The following is a 15,658-nucleotide window of genomic DNA, read 5'->3' as shown; positions in this document are numbered from 1 at the left end:
AGATTTTTTTAAATACTAGAAGATAAAATGAAATGCATACTTTGTATGTGCATCAGGAAAAAAAAAAACATTTTGGGAAAAAAGTGTTACAGTTTAATATTGAAGAGTTAATTAAAACATAATCTTGAATGACATAGAAGCAAACTCTACATGTTGTCATTCTGTTATCTGTTTGAGAAGAATTAATTAGGTAACTGTTGGTGTGCTCTGGAAATAGCTCAGAGAGTAGAATGCAAGCATGAGAACCTGACTTTAATCCAAAGAACTACTCACAAAGAAAAGCTGAGAGTATCTGTAATCTCAACAATGTGGAGGCAGAGACAAATGGATCCCTAGAAAGGCTGACCAGCCAATCAAACCTATTTGCTAAGTTCCAGGCCATTAAAAGACCCTTAGGTTGATCCTAAGGAATGACACCCCAGGTTGGCCTCTGGCTACACATATGTGAACATGTGTACAATAAAGTACACACACATACATGTAAACAATCACAATAAACAGAAGTTGTTTGCAAAAGAATTATTTAAACTATTTTAAAAGCCACTGGGAACTCCAGTGGCAGAAATAGGCAAAGACAGAAGTAAAGGATATACCACAGATCGAAGATGACACATTACCTGACCAGAAAAAGAAGTCATGAGGAAAGAAACACAGAAAAGAGTGGTACTGGTTACCTTGGCAATATCCTAGAATATTCAGGTCCTGTGACATAAAAGGAACAGAAGAAAGGTCCTTTTCGGGATGTTCTAGGAAAATGTGTACAACATGTGACAGTACACTGAACCTCTTGGCAACTGGACATAAAGTAAGTGTAATTAGCATAGGAAAAATTTGGCTTCTAAATCAAAGAAAACAAGACTTATTCATCAGGCAAACTTGGAGCAGACTGGCAAGTAGCATGAACTATGGGAGAAAACCAGAAACCTAGTAAGAAGGGCAAAGAAACAACCACAGATTGGGTGACCACAAGAAAAGCAAATACATCAGTGCCACAGGAACAGGTGGGCCATTTTTCTAAGTTACAAAATGAAAAATAAGACAATGTCAAGGAGGAAATGGACAGTAATTACCAGAGTGCCAGCTCAGAGTTAGACCTGATTAAACAAAATGAACTACTCAAACATTTAAGCAAGGAAACAATGTGAAGAACAGTGTTGAGAAAACAACACACAAACACGAGTGTAGTCAGAAGAGTGGCAGCAGAAGGTAAGCAGAGAAAGCCTAGCAGAGATAAGGCAGGTAAGGAAGTGAGGGCTTCCCAGGTGCTACCAGGAAGAGGAGCTAAGAAGACAGATACCTCAAGAGGCAGCAATACGAAGGAGGACAGCACAAGCAGTGCAAGCGACCTGTGACTCAACAGTCAGATCAGACGAAAGCTAGAAGCTGAGCCCCTTCTGAGGCTATAGCAATGAACTTAAGCAGAAACTACTTAGACACAAGTGGGAGGCTGAGTGTAACATTTTTCAGTTACAATATATATATATATATATATATATATATATATATATATATATATACACATACACATACATATACATATACACATACACATACACATATGCTTCTCTTCCAAGGAAACATACTGTGTGGCAGGGATGCCTGGAAACTGACAGAGAACACTTGGTAAAAGAAGCTTTATTTCAAAATAAATACATCCTCTTGCTGCAAAGCCATCAGTATTCACAGCAAATTTCCTACGGTGTAAGAAGGTACACCAAACCTCCACAGCCACGGTAGAATGAACTGGGTAATGTCAGGAAGCTGCTAGCAGTTTTGGTCCAGTTCCATCAAGTAAGTAGCGTACACCTAGCTGCACACATTTCCCAATCTGGCAATGCAGCGAATACAGACTTGGTGGAAATCAGCAGCCTGCATGCATGGAACACGCTGCCAGCCACTACTACAGCCCACATGCCTTCAAAAGAATACCTCTCTCAAAAGGAACAGCTGAAGAGGTCGGGAAGGTGGTGAATTTAAGAATCAGGAGAAGAAATACACATGTTCTTCTTAGGCTTTCAAAGTTTGGCAAAGACAAATGTCTTTGTAAAAATGTTCTCAGGGATACAGTTCACTCTCCTTATTCAAATGTGTTTCTTATAAAGACCAGACTTACTTAAAGTGCTTTTAATTATCCTTTTGAGCACTTCTGTTCAATTTTAACATTTAGAAGGTCAGTAAGTAGAACTCACCCTATATGAAATACCTGCTGCAATCTTGTTTTCAATGCCACATACCAGATCAATGCATCAACTTTCAAATGAGCAATGGTGACACAGTCAGTAGCGCATTCCCCTTTAGGTACACCAAAAACCTAGGACACAGGGTGTAAGTGATTCACAGAGGGAAGCTAGCAAGACAAAAGCCTGACAGCCCATCTCTGTTCAGCTGTCTGTTTCTCTAGAAATGCAATGCATTGCTCTTCCCATTTGCTTTTCCTATAAAAAGGAAATCACATCAATTTTCGAGCATATTTGACTTTTTGTGGTGTTCTACAGAATGCAAAGAGTGATGTTAACTGAAATTTAGGTCTCAGTATAAAACTAAAATTGCTGTCAAGGAGAAGAAAAAAAGGATAAATAATAAAGATATAAAAGAAAAATTTTAAATATAGTAAACTCGTCTCCCTTTTAAGCATTAATAAACATTTACGCCTATTATTTCAACTTTAGAAAACAACTCAGGCTTTCTTCATCAGTATTTCCCCACAGACCTCAAAGAAAAAGTGAACAGTGTGGACCAGCAAAAGGGTATGCTGTCAGCCTTCTGCAGTGGTGGGAAGGGGCGAAGGGTCACTGCACATTCCCTGTAGAAGACAAAGCCAGATCCACATTCCAGGGAAATTTGGCTGGTCCAAGTTTTCCTTAAATACAGATTGGCCTGCCTGTCACTAAGCCAGGCTCTGTCATCTTCCCAGGCTGCCATTGCTAGGGAAGCCAGGAATCCCTTCTAATTAATCAACTCTCACAACAAAAATTTTCCCACCCACTAAACAGTAAGTTGTGGGGAGGGGAAGTGGGAAAGCAGTATTCATAGCCAAAAGAATCGTAGACTTTGCTGTAATACCAAACTAATCCAAGAAAACAGATGCAGGAAGCAGAGGAAATGATCTAGAGACAGACAATGAGCTTGGGGGCTTTCGCTGTATTGCTTCTCTGGAGCCCAAGTTAAACACGTTAAATCTTAAAATGTAACTACTGGGAATGAAGTCTGGCAACATTTTACTCTTCTTAAAGCCAGGAATGGGACCCTGAACTTTTCCTGAGGCAGATCATCATATACATGATTGGACAGTTTAAGCAATAATTTATTATTCGAGTTTCTTTTCTCTAACATTTTGTGTTTTAATGGGCAGACATCTATGATTAATACCTGAGTGTTCATATCTGTTTCTATTGGCTTTGGGCTTGCCTGATGCTTGTAGTCAGGTTAACACAAGGTTAATTTCATTGAATGCTTACTATGAAATGCTTTTAGAGCCATTTAGACCTGTTCTACCAGAGCCAGCTCATCTAGCATGCATGAAGCTTTGGATTCTAAGCACTGAAGTATGTGTATGTGTGTGTGTGCGCGCGCGTGCACACGTGTTATCCAATACAATTCCTACTAGCTACCTGCACCTACTTAGTATTTGATATTTGGTTAGTAGAAACTGAGATGCGCTACAAGAAATATTTACTCACATATTATAAAATTAAAGCAATGTTAACACATATTATACATATGTATGTCTACTTTGTAGGCAGTGAGACCTGCCTTTATTGTAACTACTTAAGTCAGCCTCTAAAGCATAAGCAGACAGAGACAAATGACAAATAGAAGTGCCTGTGTACAAATAAAACTTTTTCTAAAACAAATGGCTGTCATGTGTGCTTTAGTTTGCAAACTTCTGTCTAAACCTGACTTTTGTTTGATTCTAAAAGTTTACACAATTAGGGGTATCTTAAAATACTAGGATGGGACAACACGTTCAACTATGATCACTCAGAAGCTTGGAGAAACATATCCCTGCTGCTACCATTTCCTCTAACTAGGAAGAGTCACTGCAGTGTAGGACAGACCTCCCTGCTGTAAACTGCAGGGATTTAGACATCCAGAGATCATGAAAGCTGCTGTTTCAAGGACTCTCATCTTAGACACTGTTGCCACTTCCTAGAAATCTGGCCTGGGAGGATGTTTACAGATGAGAGTTCAAGGCTAGGGACCCAAGTGGGGTGGGGGGGGGGGGAAACACTCAGATGTGGGAGGGACTGGAGAGTAGTCCAGGCCTATTCACTATTAAAAAGTCCTATTCCACTTAAAAAGGAAAAGTTGTTTGTTAAAAAGTTAAATCTATTTCTAAGAAAGTTGTACAAGTAAACCACCCAAACACAAACACAAACACACACATACACACAAACAATGGACACACTATTTGGTGCCCATTAGTTGGTCTGCTACTTTTGAAGACATGATCATTCCAAGCTCCAATTATTTCTCGACCCAGGTTGTCAAAAGTAGATGTATCTTTGTGAAAACTCTGGATAAATTTATTTCATTAACATTTTATTTATTCACTGAGTTTCTATATACCATGTAGACACCGATTAAAATGCCATATGAAAATAAGTCTAGAAGCCAGGTATGGTAGTGCTCACTTTTAATCCTTGTACTCAAAGGTGGAAGTAGGTGGAACTCTGAGTTTGAGGTCAGCTTGGTCTACAGAGCAAGTTCTAGGAGAGCCAGGACTGTACAGAGAAACCCTAAACTCAGAAAACAAAACAAGACACAAAGACCCCAACTGCCACTTACCAAAGGCCACAGACTGAAAACTTAGCTATTTCGTCTGCTACTAACCATCAAGCTTCTATGTTTGAAGTATACTTTCTATTTCCACTTTATATCTATCATCTGTGGAAAATGAGGACATAATGCTTACAACCATCTTCCCATGCTTTCCCCCAGCCTTCTGAAATCTGGAATTCACGGTATCATGAAACTTAAGCTTTGCTCAATATTGAGTGACAGATTATGTTTACTTTCCTACTTTACACAATTCTCTCTATACTTAAGAGTTAAGAGTTTCACCATTTCTCTTTTGTTAGTTTCCTAAACTCCTATGACTAAACTAGTCCAAGTTCTCTGGCAGACAGGGGGGAGGGGATAATCTTCTGCAGGTTTTCTGCTTCTTACAAGGAACAACTCCCTCCTGTACTAATCAAAATGACTACACTCTGAAGGTGATGCACAGTGATCAGCATGAGATTGCTTAGACCCTCAGTGTCCTAATTTGCTATGTTCAGGATCTCATAATCTGTTTTTACCCCCATGTTGGAGAACCACATCCTACAATAGAGTACACAAGAAGGAGATTTTCCTGACTGAGTCAGCATTTTTGACACTGTCTCTACTCCATTATAATATGTGCTTAAAGGCTGGATGGTGAAGAGACTTCTAGGTTGTGTTCTCACACATGAGCGCTGTGGGTATTAGAGTTCTTGTGTCCTTGCTGCTGCCACTGAGCAGGCCGTTCAGATTCTTCATCCCCTCCCCTCTGTGGTGTTCTCTTTCTCCTTTCCATCTCCCCCTTCCCCTCCCTCCCTCCCTCTTCCTCCTCCTTCTCCTCCTCTCACACACAAAGTCTCTGTGTTGTACTTATAAACACAGTACTTTTTCATTGATTTTGTTGGATTTTCACTCAACCCTTCAAAACAGGAACACTGTGTCCTTGCTGGTAAATTTTATTACACTGTTTTGTTTTTTTTTTCTTGGTATCCTCTTCTAATATTGGTCCTTTTTCTAGAACTTCAACTTTTCACATCAACACCAAAATTGAATTTTCTTGGGATTGTTTTCTACATTTTTAGAACAATCTTTTGTTTTGGTTGCTTGGTAATGTTCCTCAATAAGCCTTGCTATCATCAGAGAATTTGTGTTCTATCGTGTTTTGTAAGGACTCTCTCCTGTTCTCAGGAATGCCTCCTGTTCACAGCATCCTGATCTTGTTTCATCACTGTTAATAGCTTTCCTTTGGTAGGAAGCTAGTATCAAACTCTAAAGTTTTCATCCCTCCCTAAAGTTTCTCGAGCGTTCTGAGTTCATTCATTCACTTTAGTCTCTATATTTTTTATATTCTAAGTTTCCCTTAAATTTGTGCAGATGCTATTTTTCATTCATAATCAAAACAATGAAGTAGTATTGGAAGCACTGAACATGTGGCTGGGCTTGGCTGACTGACAGGCTTTCAGACTCCCATAGGAGCCTATGTGTGATTAACAGATCCCAAACGTAGGTTACATGAATGTCAGAAAAACAGACTATAATTTAAGAAGTATAGAGATAAAAAGATATTTCAAAATTAAATTCAATAGATGATATCTTAACTATAATTTTTATGTATCTAAGAACATAATTTCAAACTAAACAAAGAAAATTCAATAAAATTACAGAGAAATATATAAATATTAAATCACAGTGGGATACTTTAATGTATCTTTCAACTGATTGAACACATGAACAAAAATATTAGCAAATACATAATAAACTGATATAACACAACTGTCAAATATGACTTGTTCTACACACACATATTTTGTTTATTATATATTACTATACTTGATTTTACATACAATATATACATATATATATAATTATAGATATCACACTTTTTAAATGCTTACGAAGTAGTACTTTACTGAAACAAAACTTCTCTAAACAGTAATTTAAATAGGATCAATAGAAATTCCCAAGCAGAAACAAAAGAGACTACAATAACCAATAGACAAAATCATAAATCATAATGAAATTTAGGAATTATTTAACCAAATGCTCACCTAATTGTATACTGTGAAGGATGCAATTAAGTAGGAAATGCTTAGACAGAACCATACGGCTTTAAGTACACACAAAAGAAAAGGTTTGATGGCAAAGGCTTAGGTTTCTGCCTTAAGAACTTAGGAAAGGCAGGGAAGATATACCCAAGTAAAGAAAAGAAAGAATATAGATAAGAAACTGGTGGTTATCTGAAAATAAGAGTAAAAGTAACAACTCCCATAGCATTATCAATAACCATGACTCGATGAGGGTCCAGCCTGGGCTCTCAGGATCTAGAGCCAGAATGTATTGGGGAAGTTGGAGAGCTGGACTCATAAGGACCCAGAGGCACTGACAGGAAGTGGGGACTTAGAACTGGAGCCAGTTGCATTGAGCCTAGAATTGGGGAAAATTCCAATGTGTAGATAATACTTTTAAGCTCAGTTTGTCTATAACCAAAGGTTTAAGTTTTCCAGAGCAGGAGCTAGTCAACAGAGCTTTCTACTTCATTCCTTTAAGAAACAGTGACTGACATTTGCGAAAATCTAGCTAAAACTGCTCTTCTTTGTACCCAATGGTTCCATTCATCTAGACCCTTGGGAGCAGAGAGGGAGGAAGTACCAGCAAGGAGGTAAAGTATCTACACAATGCAAAACCACCAGTCCCAGCTAACATCAAAAGGAGAAACCACCTACACAAAATCAGGAAAGAATCATGTGATTTTTTTTTAAGTTATTATTTTAAGCCAGTAATCAATCTCCTCGGCCCCTCCCTTCTCTCCTCTTTCTTGAGGGTCTTACTATGTAGACAAGGCTAGCCCAACCTAACAGATGTCTACTACCTCCCTCTGCCTCCTGAGTGCTAGAATTAATGTCACATATCACCAGACACTTATTTACTTTTGTCTTTTGAGACAGAATCTTGCTACTCATTAAAATTATGTTCAAACTAGCATTCTAAAGACAACTTAATATCTTTCTAGACTCTAGAAGTCTAGAGGAAAATCAAGATACATTTTTATAAACAAATAATGAATGTTCTCCACTTAGACACCTTTACTCAAGGGTACATGCATCCCAGAAGTAATTGTAAACAATGAAATTATAAATACATTAGTAAACTAAATAAGCTCTGATTTAGCTAAGATAAAATAATAATATATTGTTTCATAGTTAATTATTTTTTTAAAGATTTATTTATTATACATAGAGTGCTCTGCCTGCATGTATGCCTACAGGTCAGAAGAAGGCACCAGATAACATTATAGATGGTTATGAGCCACCATGTGGTTGCTGGGAATTGAACTCAAGACCTCTGGAAGAGTATCCAGTGCTCTTCACCTCTAAGCCACCTCTCCAGCACAATCTGGTCAATTAAATACTGGAATTTACCCTGTTATTGTTGTTATTTTTAATTATTACATGCATTTGTATGTGTGCAAGCAAAAAGTAAACCTGTAGGAATTGGTTCTCTCCCACCACCATGTAGGTAGGTCTCAGGAGTACAACTGAGGATCAATCAATCAGGCTTTGTGCCAAGTGCCTCTACCTGATGAGCCATCTTATTGGTCTACCTAGGTGGTTTTAATTGCTATGTAAGATAACACCTCTACACACAACTAAGAGAACAGCCAATATATATTAAATTATCTCCAAGAGCTCAAATAAAGTATTTATCATGTCTTCCACTGACCTTCTTCACATAGAATCCTTTATCACTCAATAGCTAAGAAGGTCTCAGCTCTACTATTAATGGAAAGAGAAGGAGTATCTATAAGACAAAAATGAAAGGTATCAGCTGTTCTAGTTTCCCTTCTGTTGCTGTGATAACACATTGGACAAAGGCAACTTGGGAGGCAAGGAGTTGAGGGGTTAGTTTACAACTCAAAATTAACAGCCCATCTTTGAGGGAAGTCAGGGCCTGAACTTGAGGGAGGAGCTTGAAGCAGAAACAATGGAGGAATACTCCTTGTTGGCCTGCCCATTAGCTTTCTCAAAGGCTCACTCACATGTTCATACTTACATCACCTTCTTAGCCCAGGACCACTACCTAGACAGGACCACCTGACTAGGAATAGAGAGCTGCCCAAAGTGGGCTGAGGACTCCCTGCATCAATAAATAAACAACACCCTTCTCTTAGATATAGCCACAGGCCAATCTAATCCAGGGACTCCTCACTGAGGCCTTCCTCAGATGCCTCTACTGTGTGTTAAGCTGACAATGAAGGCTGAGGAAGCAGAAGCCAATCAGGAGCACTCTCTCAGATGTACTCAGATCCAACAGCATTCCCTACTCCTTTGATTTTTGGCCTATACTGTTATCCTCAGAAGTCTTGAACATTCAGTGTGAGTGATTGCTATTAACATTGAGAACAGAGTTATATCCAAAAAGGATCCTAAATAAAAGGTTTTAAACAAAGACTCCCTTATAAGTCTAATAATTATAACTTTTCTCATCCATTTCTTCTTAAAATTTTGATGTTATCTACTTAAAATTTCCATAATTGTAAATTTAAACAGTACAGATCAACTAAAGAACATCAAAATTCATTCAAGAGAAGGTGAGTGACCTTTTAAAGGCAGCAACTGAGCATTACTTACTTTAATAGCAAATTTCTTAGACGCCATGGTTTACCGATTTCCACATGAGGTATAGAACCTGCAGAGAAGAAAAAAGAATGTTATAGTTAGATATATCAACATATCATTTTGGAGAGGTGTTTTATAAAAGATTTGACTTAATAAAATAACAGTAATAAGTGTAAGATAAAATTTTAATTCTAATCGTCCTTAACCAAAATATTATACAGTGATCTAATATGATAATCTACAAACTGACCAGAAACAAATGCACACACTCAGATAGCTTCCCTACAGTACTCTACCAAATTTTACAACCATGTCACATTTACTCCAGGAATGTAAAGGTGGCTTTAACATCTAAAAAGTAATCAGCACATATCATATAATCATAGAATTTGACTCACAGAATGCACAGAAAGAAGAAAGTACCAACTCTTAGAAGCTGTCCTCTGGCCCATGCCAGGAAAGGGAACCTACGCCTGACACTGCCTGGAGGTCAAGTACTGGAGTCAGAACAGTCCAAGAAACCCAGTATAAAATCTAACACAACTGGTTAAAAAAAAAAAAAAAAGTCAAGGAAATAATTCCTAATGATATTTGGCTATCCTCATAGATTGATATACAGCCCAATTGTCATCAGAGAAGTATTATTCAGCAACTGATGGGAGCAGATGCAGAGACCCACAGCCAAACACTAGGCAGAGCCAGGGGAACCCCACAGAAGAGGGGGAGAAAGGATTGTAGGAGCCAGAGAGAACAAGGACAACAGGAGAATCGGCTAAGCAGTGATCATGGAGGCTCACAGAGACTGAAAAGGCAAGCATGCAGGGTCTCTCAATGTGAGCTAGGTCCTCTGCACGTACATTACGGTTGGTTAGTCTGGTGTTCTTGTGGGACTCCTAACAGTGGGACTTGCGTAAATCTTTGTCCTTTTGCCTGCACATGGGATCCTTTTCCTCTTACTTGGTTGTCTCATTTAGCCTTGATGTGAGGGTTTGTATCTCGTCTTATTGTGACTTGTTATACCATGTTCAGTTGATATTCTGGGAGGCCTGCTATTTGGTTTTGTTTGTTTGTTTGGTTTTGGTTTTTGTTTGTTTGGAAGAAAAATTGAGGAGAGGGAAGGTGGGGAGGAGTTAGGACTGGGAGGAATGTACTGAGGGGAAACTAAAGTTGGGATATAATGTAGAAGTGAAGAATAAAAATAAGAGAAGAAAAAAGTTGATCCTCTGACTTTTGAACACATGCTGTGCTATGCACATGACACTATATTCTCTCCTTCCCTCGCCCCCTCCCCCTCACATACACACAACCAAATAATAGTAACAATTAATATAATACTTTTAAAGAGGAAAACCCATAGCTAGAATTAGACATGAGTAACTATATCCTCACACAAAGATGAGCAAAAACAATGTCTTCTCTTGCAACTTTTATTCAAAAGAATAGGAAGAAATCAAACTGCTTTCTTCACAAATAACTTGTTCTTACATAGAGAGAATTGTCTCTCTCTCTTCCTTTTTTCTCCCTCATCTGTCTCCCTCTCTCCTTTCCTCTTTCTTATATACACATATACAAAAAAAATGGGCTACAAATAATAAACAACTTTCAGGAGGTTGGTGGCATAATTGGATTTTACATTTTCACAACCATTTATTCGGCCAATTTTTTAAAATTTTAACTTTTTACTGTTGATTTGTGTGTGAGGTATGTGTGGGGTGTCTGCACTCCTCTGGACATGTGTGGACACAAGTGTGGAAGTCTTAAGGAAGTCTCCGCCAATCTCTCTCTACCTTATCTTTTGAACTCTCATTGACCTGGAGTTAACAGACTCAAGTAGCTTAGGCCAGGGAGCTCTACTCTTCCAGCTATCTCTGCCTCCCCAGCACTGGGATTACAGACCCTGTACCACGAGCCTCAGTATGTATGATGGTATCTAAGATCCAAACTCAAGTCCTCATGTTTGTACATTAAGCATTTGACCAACTGAGCCATCTCCTTATGAGAGCCAGCACAAACTCATAGAATGAGAGAAAATATATGTCTATCATACAACTGATAAGGAATTCACATCCAAAATATACAAAGAATCCCTATAAAACAAAACACAATGAAATATCATAGTTTTAAAATGGGCAAAAGACTTAAACATTTCTTCAAAGATTTTAAAATTGTCAATAAACACATGTGAAACAGTACTACCAGTAGCTATTAAAGAAATACAAATTAAAACTATACTAAAATGTCACTCACTTTATATTCTCACAGATGGCTAAAATCAAAACAGAAACAATACAAGGTACTCACAAGATGTAAGCTAGAATTCTCATGCATTCCCAGTGGGAATGTAAAATGTTTTCAACAATGCTTTTTTTTCCATAGGTCTGAAAAATGTTAGCGTTGTCAGATGACCAGAATATACCAGAGACAAATAAAAGCATTATTTCTAACAAAAAAAAAAAAAAAAAACCAACAACAACAACAACAAAAAACAAAACAGAGGAGTTTCACAACAGCATCATTCAAAATAACTAAAACATAGAGATGTGGTATATTGTTTGTCATTAAAAGGAAAAATAATTCCCTTTATCAAATCAAAGGATCTCTAGTCTAGAAAATTAAAAACTTGTAGGTAATTCTACTAAAGACACACAGAAAGAAACTAGGGGATGTTTACAAGCTGAGACTTTCTAAGTCACATGTTTAATATCCTACCTAAATGATCTAAAATGAAAATCCACATTTAGGGAACTGGGCTGGGCTGATGAAAACATGAAGTACACACACACACACACACACAAAAAGGCATCTGAGGTTCCCCAGGAAGCAGCTAGACAGATGGGAGTAAAATGAAGTCCACTGCCATGAGACCCATGGTTTCATGTCATAGTCAGCATTTCAATGTTCCAGCTCAAGTATAAACCAGAAGTCACCCACCCAGATCCTAGCATGAAAGAAATCCAAACAACGAAGCCAAACAAAAACCTAAATGAGAGAGAACTTTTAGGGGGAAAAAAGAAAAAAAAACCAAAGCTGTGATAGGTAAAATGGAAAAGCATTACTAGAAAAGCTAGCTGGACAGTTGAGTAAATTTCTCAGAAACTTCAGCAAAAATGAAAACAATGAAAAGATAAGACAGAATTAAATGGACAATACAGAACATTTAGCACAAAAAAATAAGATGAAAATAAAAACATTTTTGTTATATTTCATAAAGAAATTTTGAATAGAAAGAAAACAAGTTGGAACCAGGACAAAGAACACATAGGATTGATTAGGTGCCAGAATTTGATCTAAATTGTACATACCAGCCCTGGAAGTTCTAAAACAAGGGAGAAATACCTTCAGTGTTCTGAGTATTTCTTTCCAACTTCCAGTTGCCTTTAAACATAAAGAAATAAATCAGACATATATAGACACACAACTTCTTTAAAATTGTTGTGGCCTGTGTATTCTTTCTCAGGAAACAATCATGTGTGCTTTGCTCAAATGAGGCAATTAACCAAGAAAGAGGAAGATGCAAGAAACAGAGAGCCAAGAGACAAGGCTGAGGCAAGCTAAGGATCCTGAAAGCAGATCCTGGTGCTGAACACACAAAGGGAGCCGCTGCAAAAGATAGGCAGGGCTCATGGTTCCAAGAACGGCACATCCTGTCAGATCCACAGTTATGGCAATGAATGTCAGACAAATGGTAAAGAACATGAGACTGACTTAGGCAGGCACATGGAAATCTAAGATTCTGAGTAAGAAGCCATTACTGATTCTAGCAGAAATAAGATCTGTGGCCCAAAGGCAAAGAGTACTGAACACACAGCTCAGTTATGACTAACATTTATAGTCATGATAGTAAACACTGAGTCTTGACTAAACAATATATGCTGACCACATCGTATGCTCATAGGAATAGATTTCCATGCTGTTTAGGGACTAAAACTCAAAGTGTGCAAAAATATATATCTCTGATGTTCATAAAATATTCTAAAACCAAAGCCTAGGATCAATAATAAGTCACAATAAAGCAGAAATACAATGGCAAGTTATTTACCAACGTCAACCTGATCCTTTTTTTTTCTTTTTTTTATTAGATATTTTATTTACACTTCAGATACCATCCCCTTTCCCCATTCCCCCCCCCCACTTAGAAAACCCCTATCCCATGCCCCCTTTTCCTTTTTGCATTTATACTTTTTTTTTTTTAAATAATGTTAATCATAAGCGTTATAAGTTTGGAATTGTTCAATCAGAGGTGTAACCCACTGACCGACCTAGATATAACAACTATCTTTGACTGGTGGAGATACATGAATATCTGCCTCCCTGTCTCCCCCCTCTTTCTCTCTTTCATCACCTAGCTTCTCCTATCCTTCTTCTCCTCCTCTTCTTACTCCTTTTCTTCCTCTCAGTACTCCTCCTACCTTAGCTCCTCCTACACATCACCCTTCCTGTTAAAATGAAACTTTTCTCTCAAAATACAATTAGAGCATAATTATGCCAATTTGTACCAGTGAGGTGCAAGATAGTCCTAATACCCAGTCCATCATTTTGGTCAACCTGATCCTTAAGAGTTAAAAGTCTGTACCAACCTGAAGAACAAGGTAGAGTGCTAATATGATGAAGTGAAGTAGGAAAGGCACTATCCATAAGCTGTGGGGGGGACTAGCTGTCTTCTGAAATTCTGTCCACAATAACTGTAGAACCCTGGTATCCAACAGAAATGTAATGTTAGCAACAAATGCAATTTAGAAGTCTCTAGTAGCTGCATTTCATAAAGTCAAATGGAAACAGGTGAAATTGTTTCAACAATATATTTTAGTATTGGGTATATGGCTTGGTGGGTAAAAATGCTTGCAGTATAAGCATAAGTTCAAATCACCAGGTCCCATGGGAATACAGACAGACAAAAGTTGGTGTGGGCCTATAACTCCACTGCTGTGATGACAGAGAAAGATTGAACCAAGGAGCTTGCTGGTTAGTATAACTGAAACCATGGAGAGTCCACATGTCAAGGGCTAAAGCAGAAACGACTCCTCTGGCCTCTGCATAAAGACCCTACTCTTATGCACATTTACAACACACACACACACACAAAGTAACAAACATGTGGTCCCCAATGAGTGTTCATAATTACTATCTGGTTATATATACTCTATTTATAGATTAGATGATTTTTTGAACCTGATAAAATTTGATTCTAATTTTTTTTTTCTTTTTAGCTTTTAGAGAAAGTCCTGTGTAGTCCTGGCTCTCCTGGAACTCATAGAGTTCCACCAGTCTCTGCCTCTCAAGTACTTAGATTAAAGGCATGTGCCACCACCACCTAGCTAAATAGACTCTAATAGTTTAGTAGACAAAAATATCTTCACCTACCTTCTCCTTTTTTCTTCTTTTTTCATTTTTTTTTCAGAGATGGGATCTTGCTATGTAGTCAAGAATAACCACAAATTCACCATGTAACCTAGGGTAGCATCAAATTAGCTATGTAGCTGAGGATATCCTTTAACTCCTGAAACTTGTGCTTCAGCCTCAAGAGTACTAAAATTTCAAGAAGCATAAGCAAGTATAACCAGCTTCATGTCCACCATCTGGATGACTATGTTTATCTTCATCTTAAGCATTTTCATTTATAAATAGATGTAAATGAAAAAAAACTTACAGGGAGGTGGAAATTTATACTAACTATCCCAAAAACTTTAAATCTTTAAAATTCCATTATTTGGGCCTGATAAATATAAAATCAGTCCTCTAAAATACATCAATTCATGTTTGACTAACACAGCTAAACTCTTAAAAGATCCCCACTAGAGAGATCCTTACAAATCTTCTAACAGATCCACTAGATGGAGAACGGATACAGTTCTGTCAGCAAGGGCTTGACCAAGGATGAAGTATGTGTAGTTAATTTTCTAACTCTACATGGCCTTTCTCATCCCATGAGGATGCCCAACTTTACACTGTATGCCTGACTTCCACCCCATTAGTAACTGAAATCTTTCAGGGAGATCATAGAGGCTGGCAGACCACAAGCTAAAAAGAGTTCAGGCAAAGATTCTCTGTATGGGGGTGTCTTAGTCAGGGTTTCTATTCCTGCACAAACATCATGACCAAGCAATAAGTTGGGGAGGAAGGAGTTTATTCAGCTTACACTTCCACGCTGCTGTTCATCACCAAAGGAAATCAGGACTGGAACTCAAGCAGGTCAGGAAGAAGAAGCTGATGCAGAGGCCACGGAGGGATGTTACTTACTGGCTTGCTTCTGCTCAGCTTGCTTTCTTATAGAACCCAAAACT

At 38.0% G+C, this 15,658-nt stretch overlaps 1 protein-coding gene across 6 annotated transcripts in view; it reads right to left on the bottom strand.

The window, feature by feature from the left end:
* The window catches only part of Slx4ip (SLX4 interacting protein), a 151,738-nt gene that overhangs the window by 128,342 nt on the left and 7,738 nt on the right, over positions 1-15,658 (bottom strand). For 3 of the 6 annotated variants that reach the window (XM_076929831.1, XM_076929828.1, XM_076929830.1), the window contains exons 2-3: positions 13,955-14,069; positions 9,390-9,447 (exon numbers count right to left, since the gene is read on the bottom strand). Coding sequence is in view for 3 of the 6 variants with exons in the window: in XM_076929830.1 (XP_076785945.1) it covers positions 9,390-9,416 (27 nt within the window). In the remaining 3 variants the exon portion in view is untranslated. The remainder of the gene's footprint in view (positions 1-9,389; positions 9,448-13,954; positions 14,070-15,658) is intronic. The other 3 variants (XM_076929832.1, XM_076929829.1, XM_034496750.2) reach the window with 1 other exon arrangement.

Source organism: Arvicanthis niloticus, chromosome 2 (assembly GCF_011762505.2).
Source record: "Arvicanthis niloticus isolate mArvNil1 chromosome 2, mArvNil1.pat.X, whole genome shotgun sequence".
NCBI lineage: Eukaryota > Metazoa > Chordata > Mammalia > Rodentia > Muridae > Arvicanthis > Arvicanthis niloticus.
This window is presented reverse-complemented; position numbering and strand designations above follow the sequence as displayed.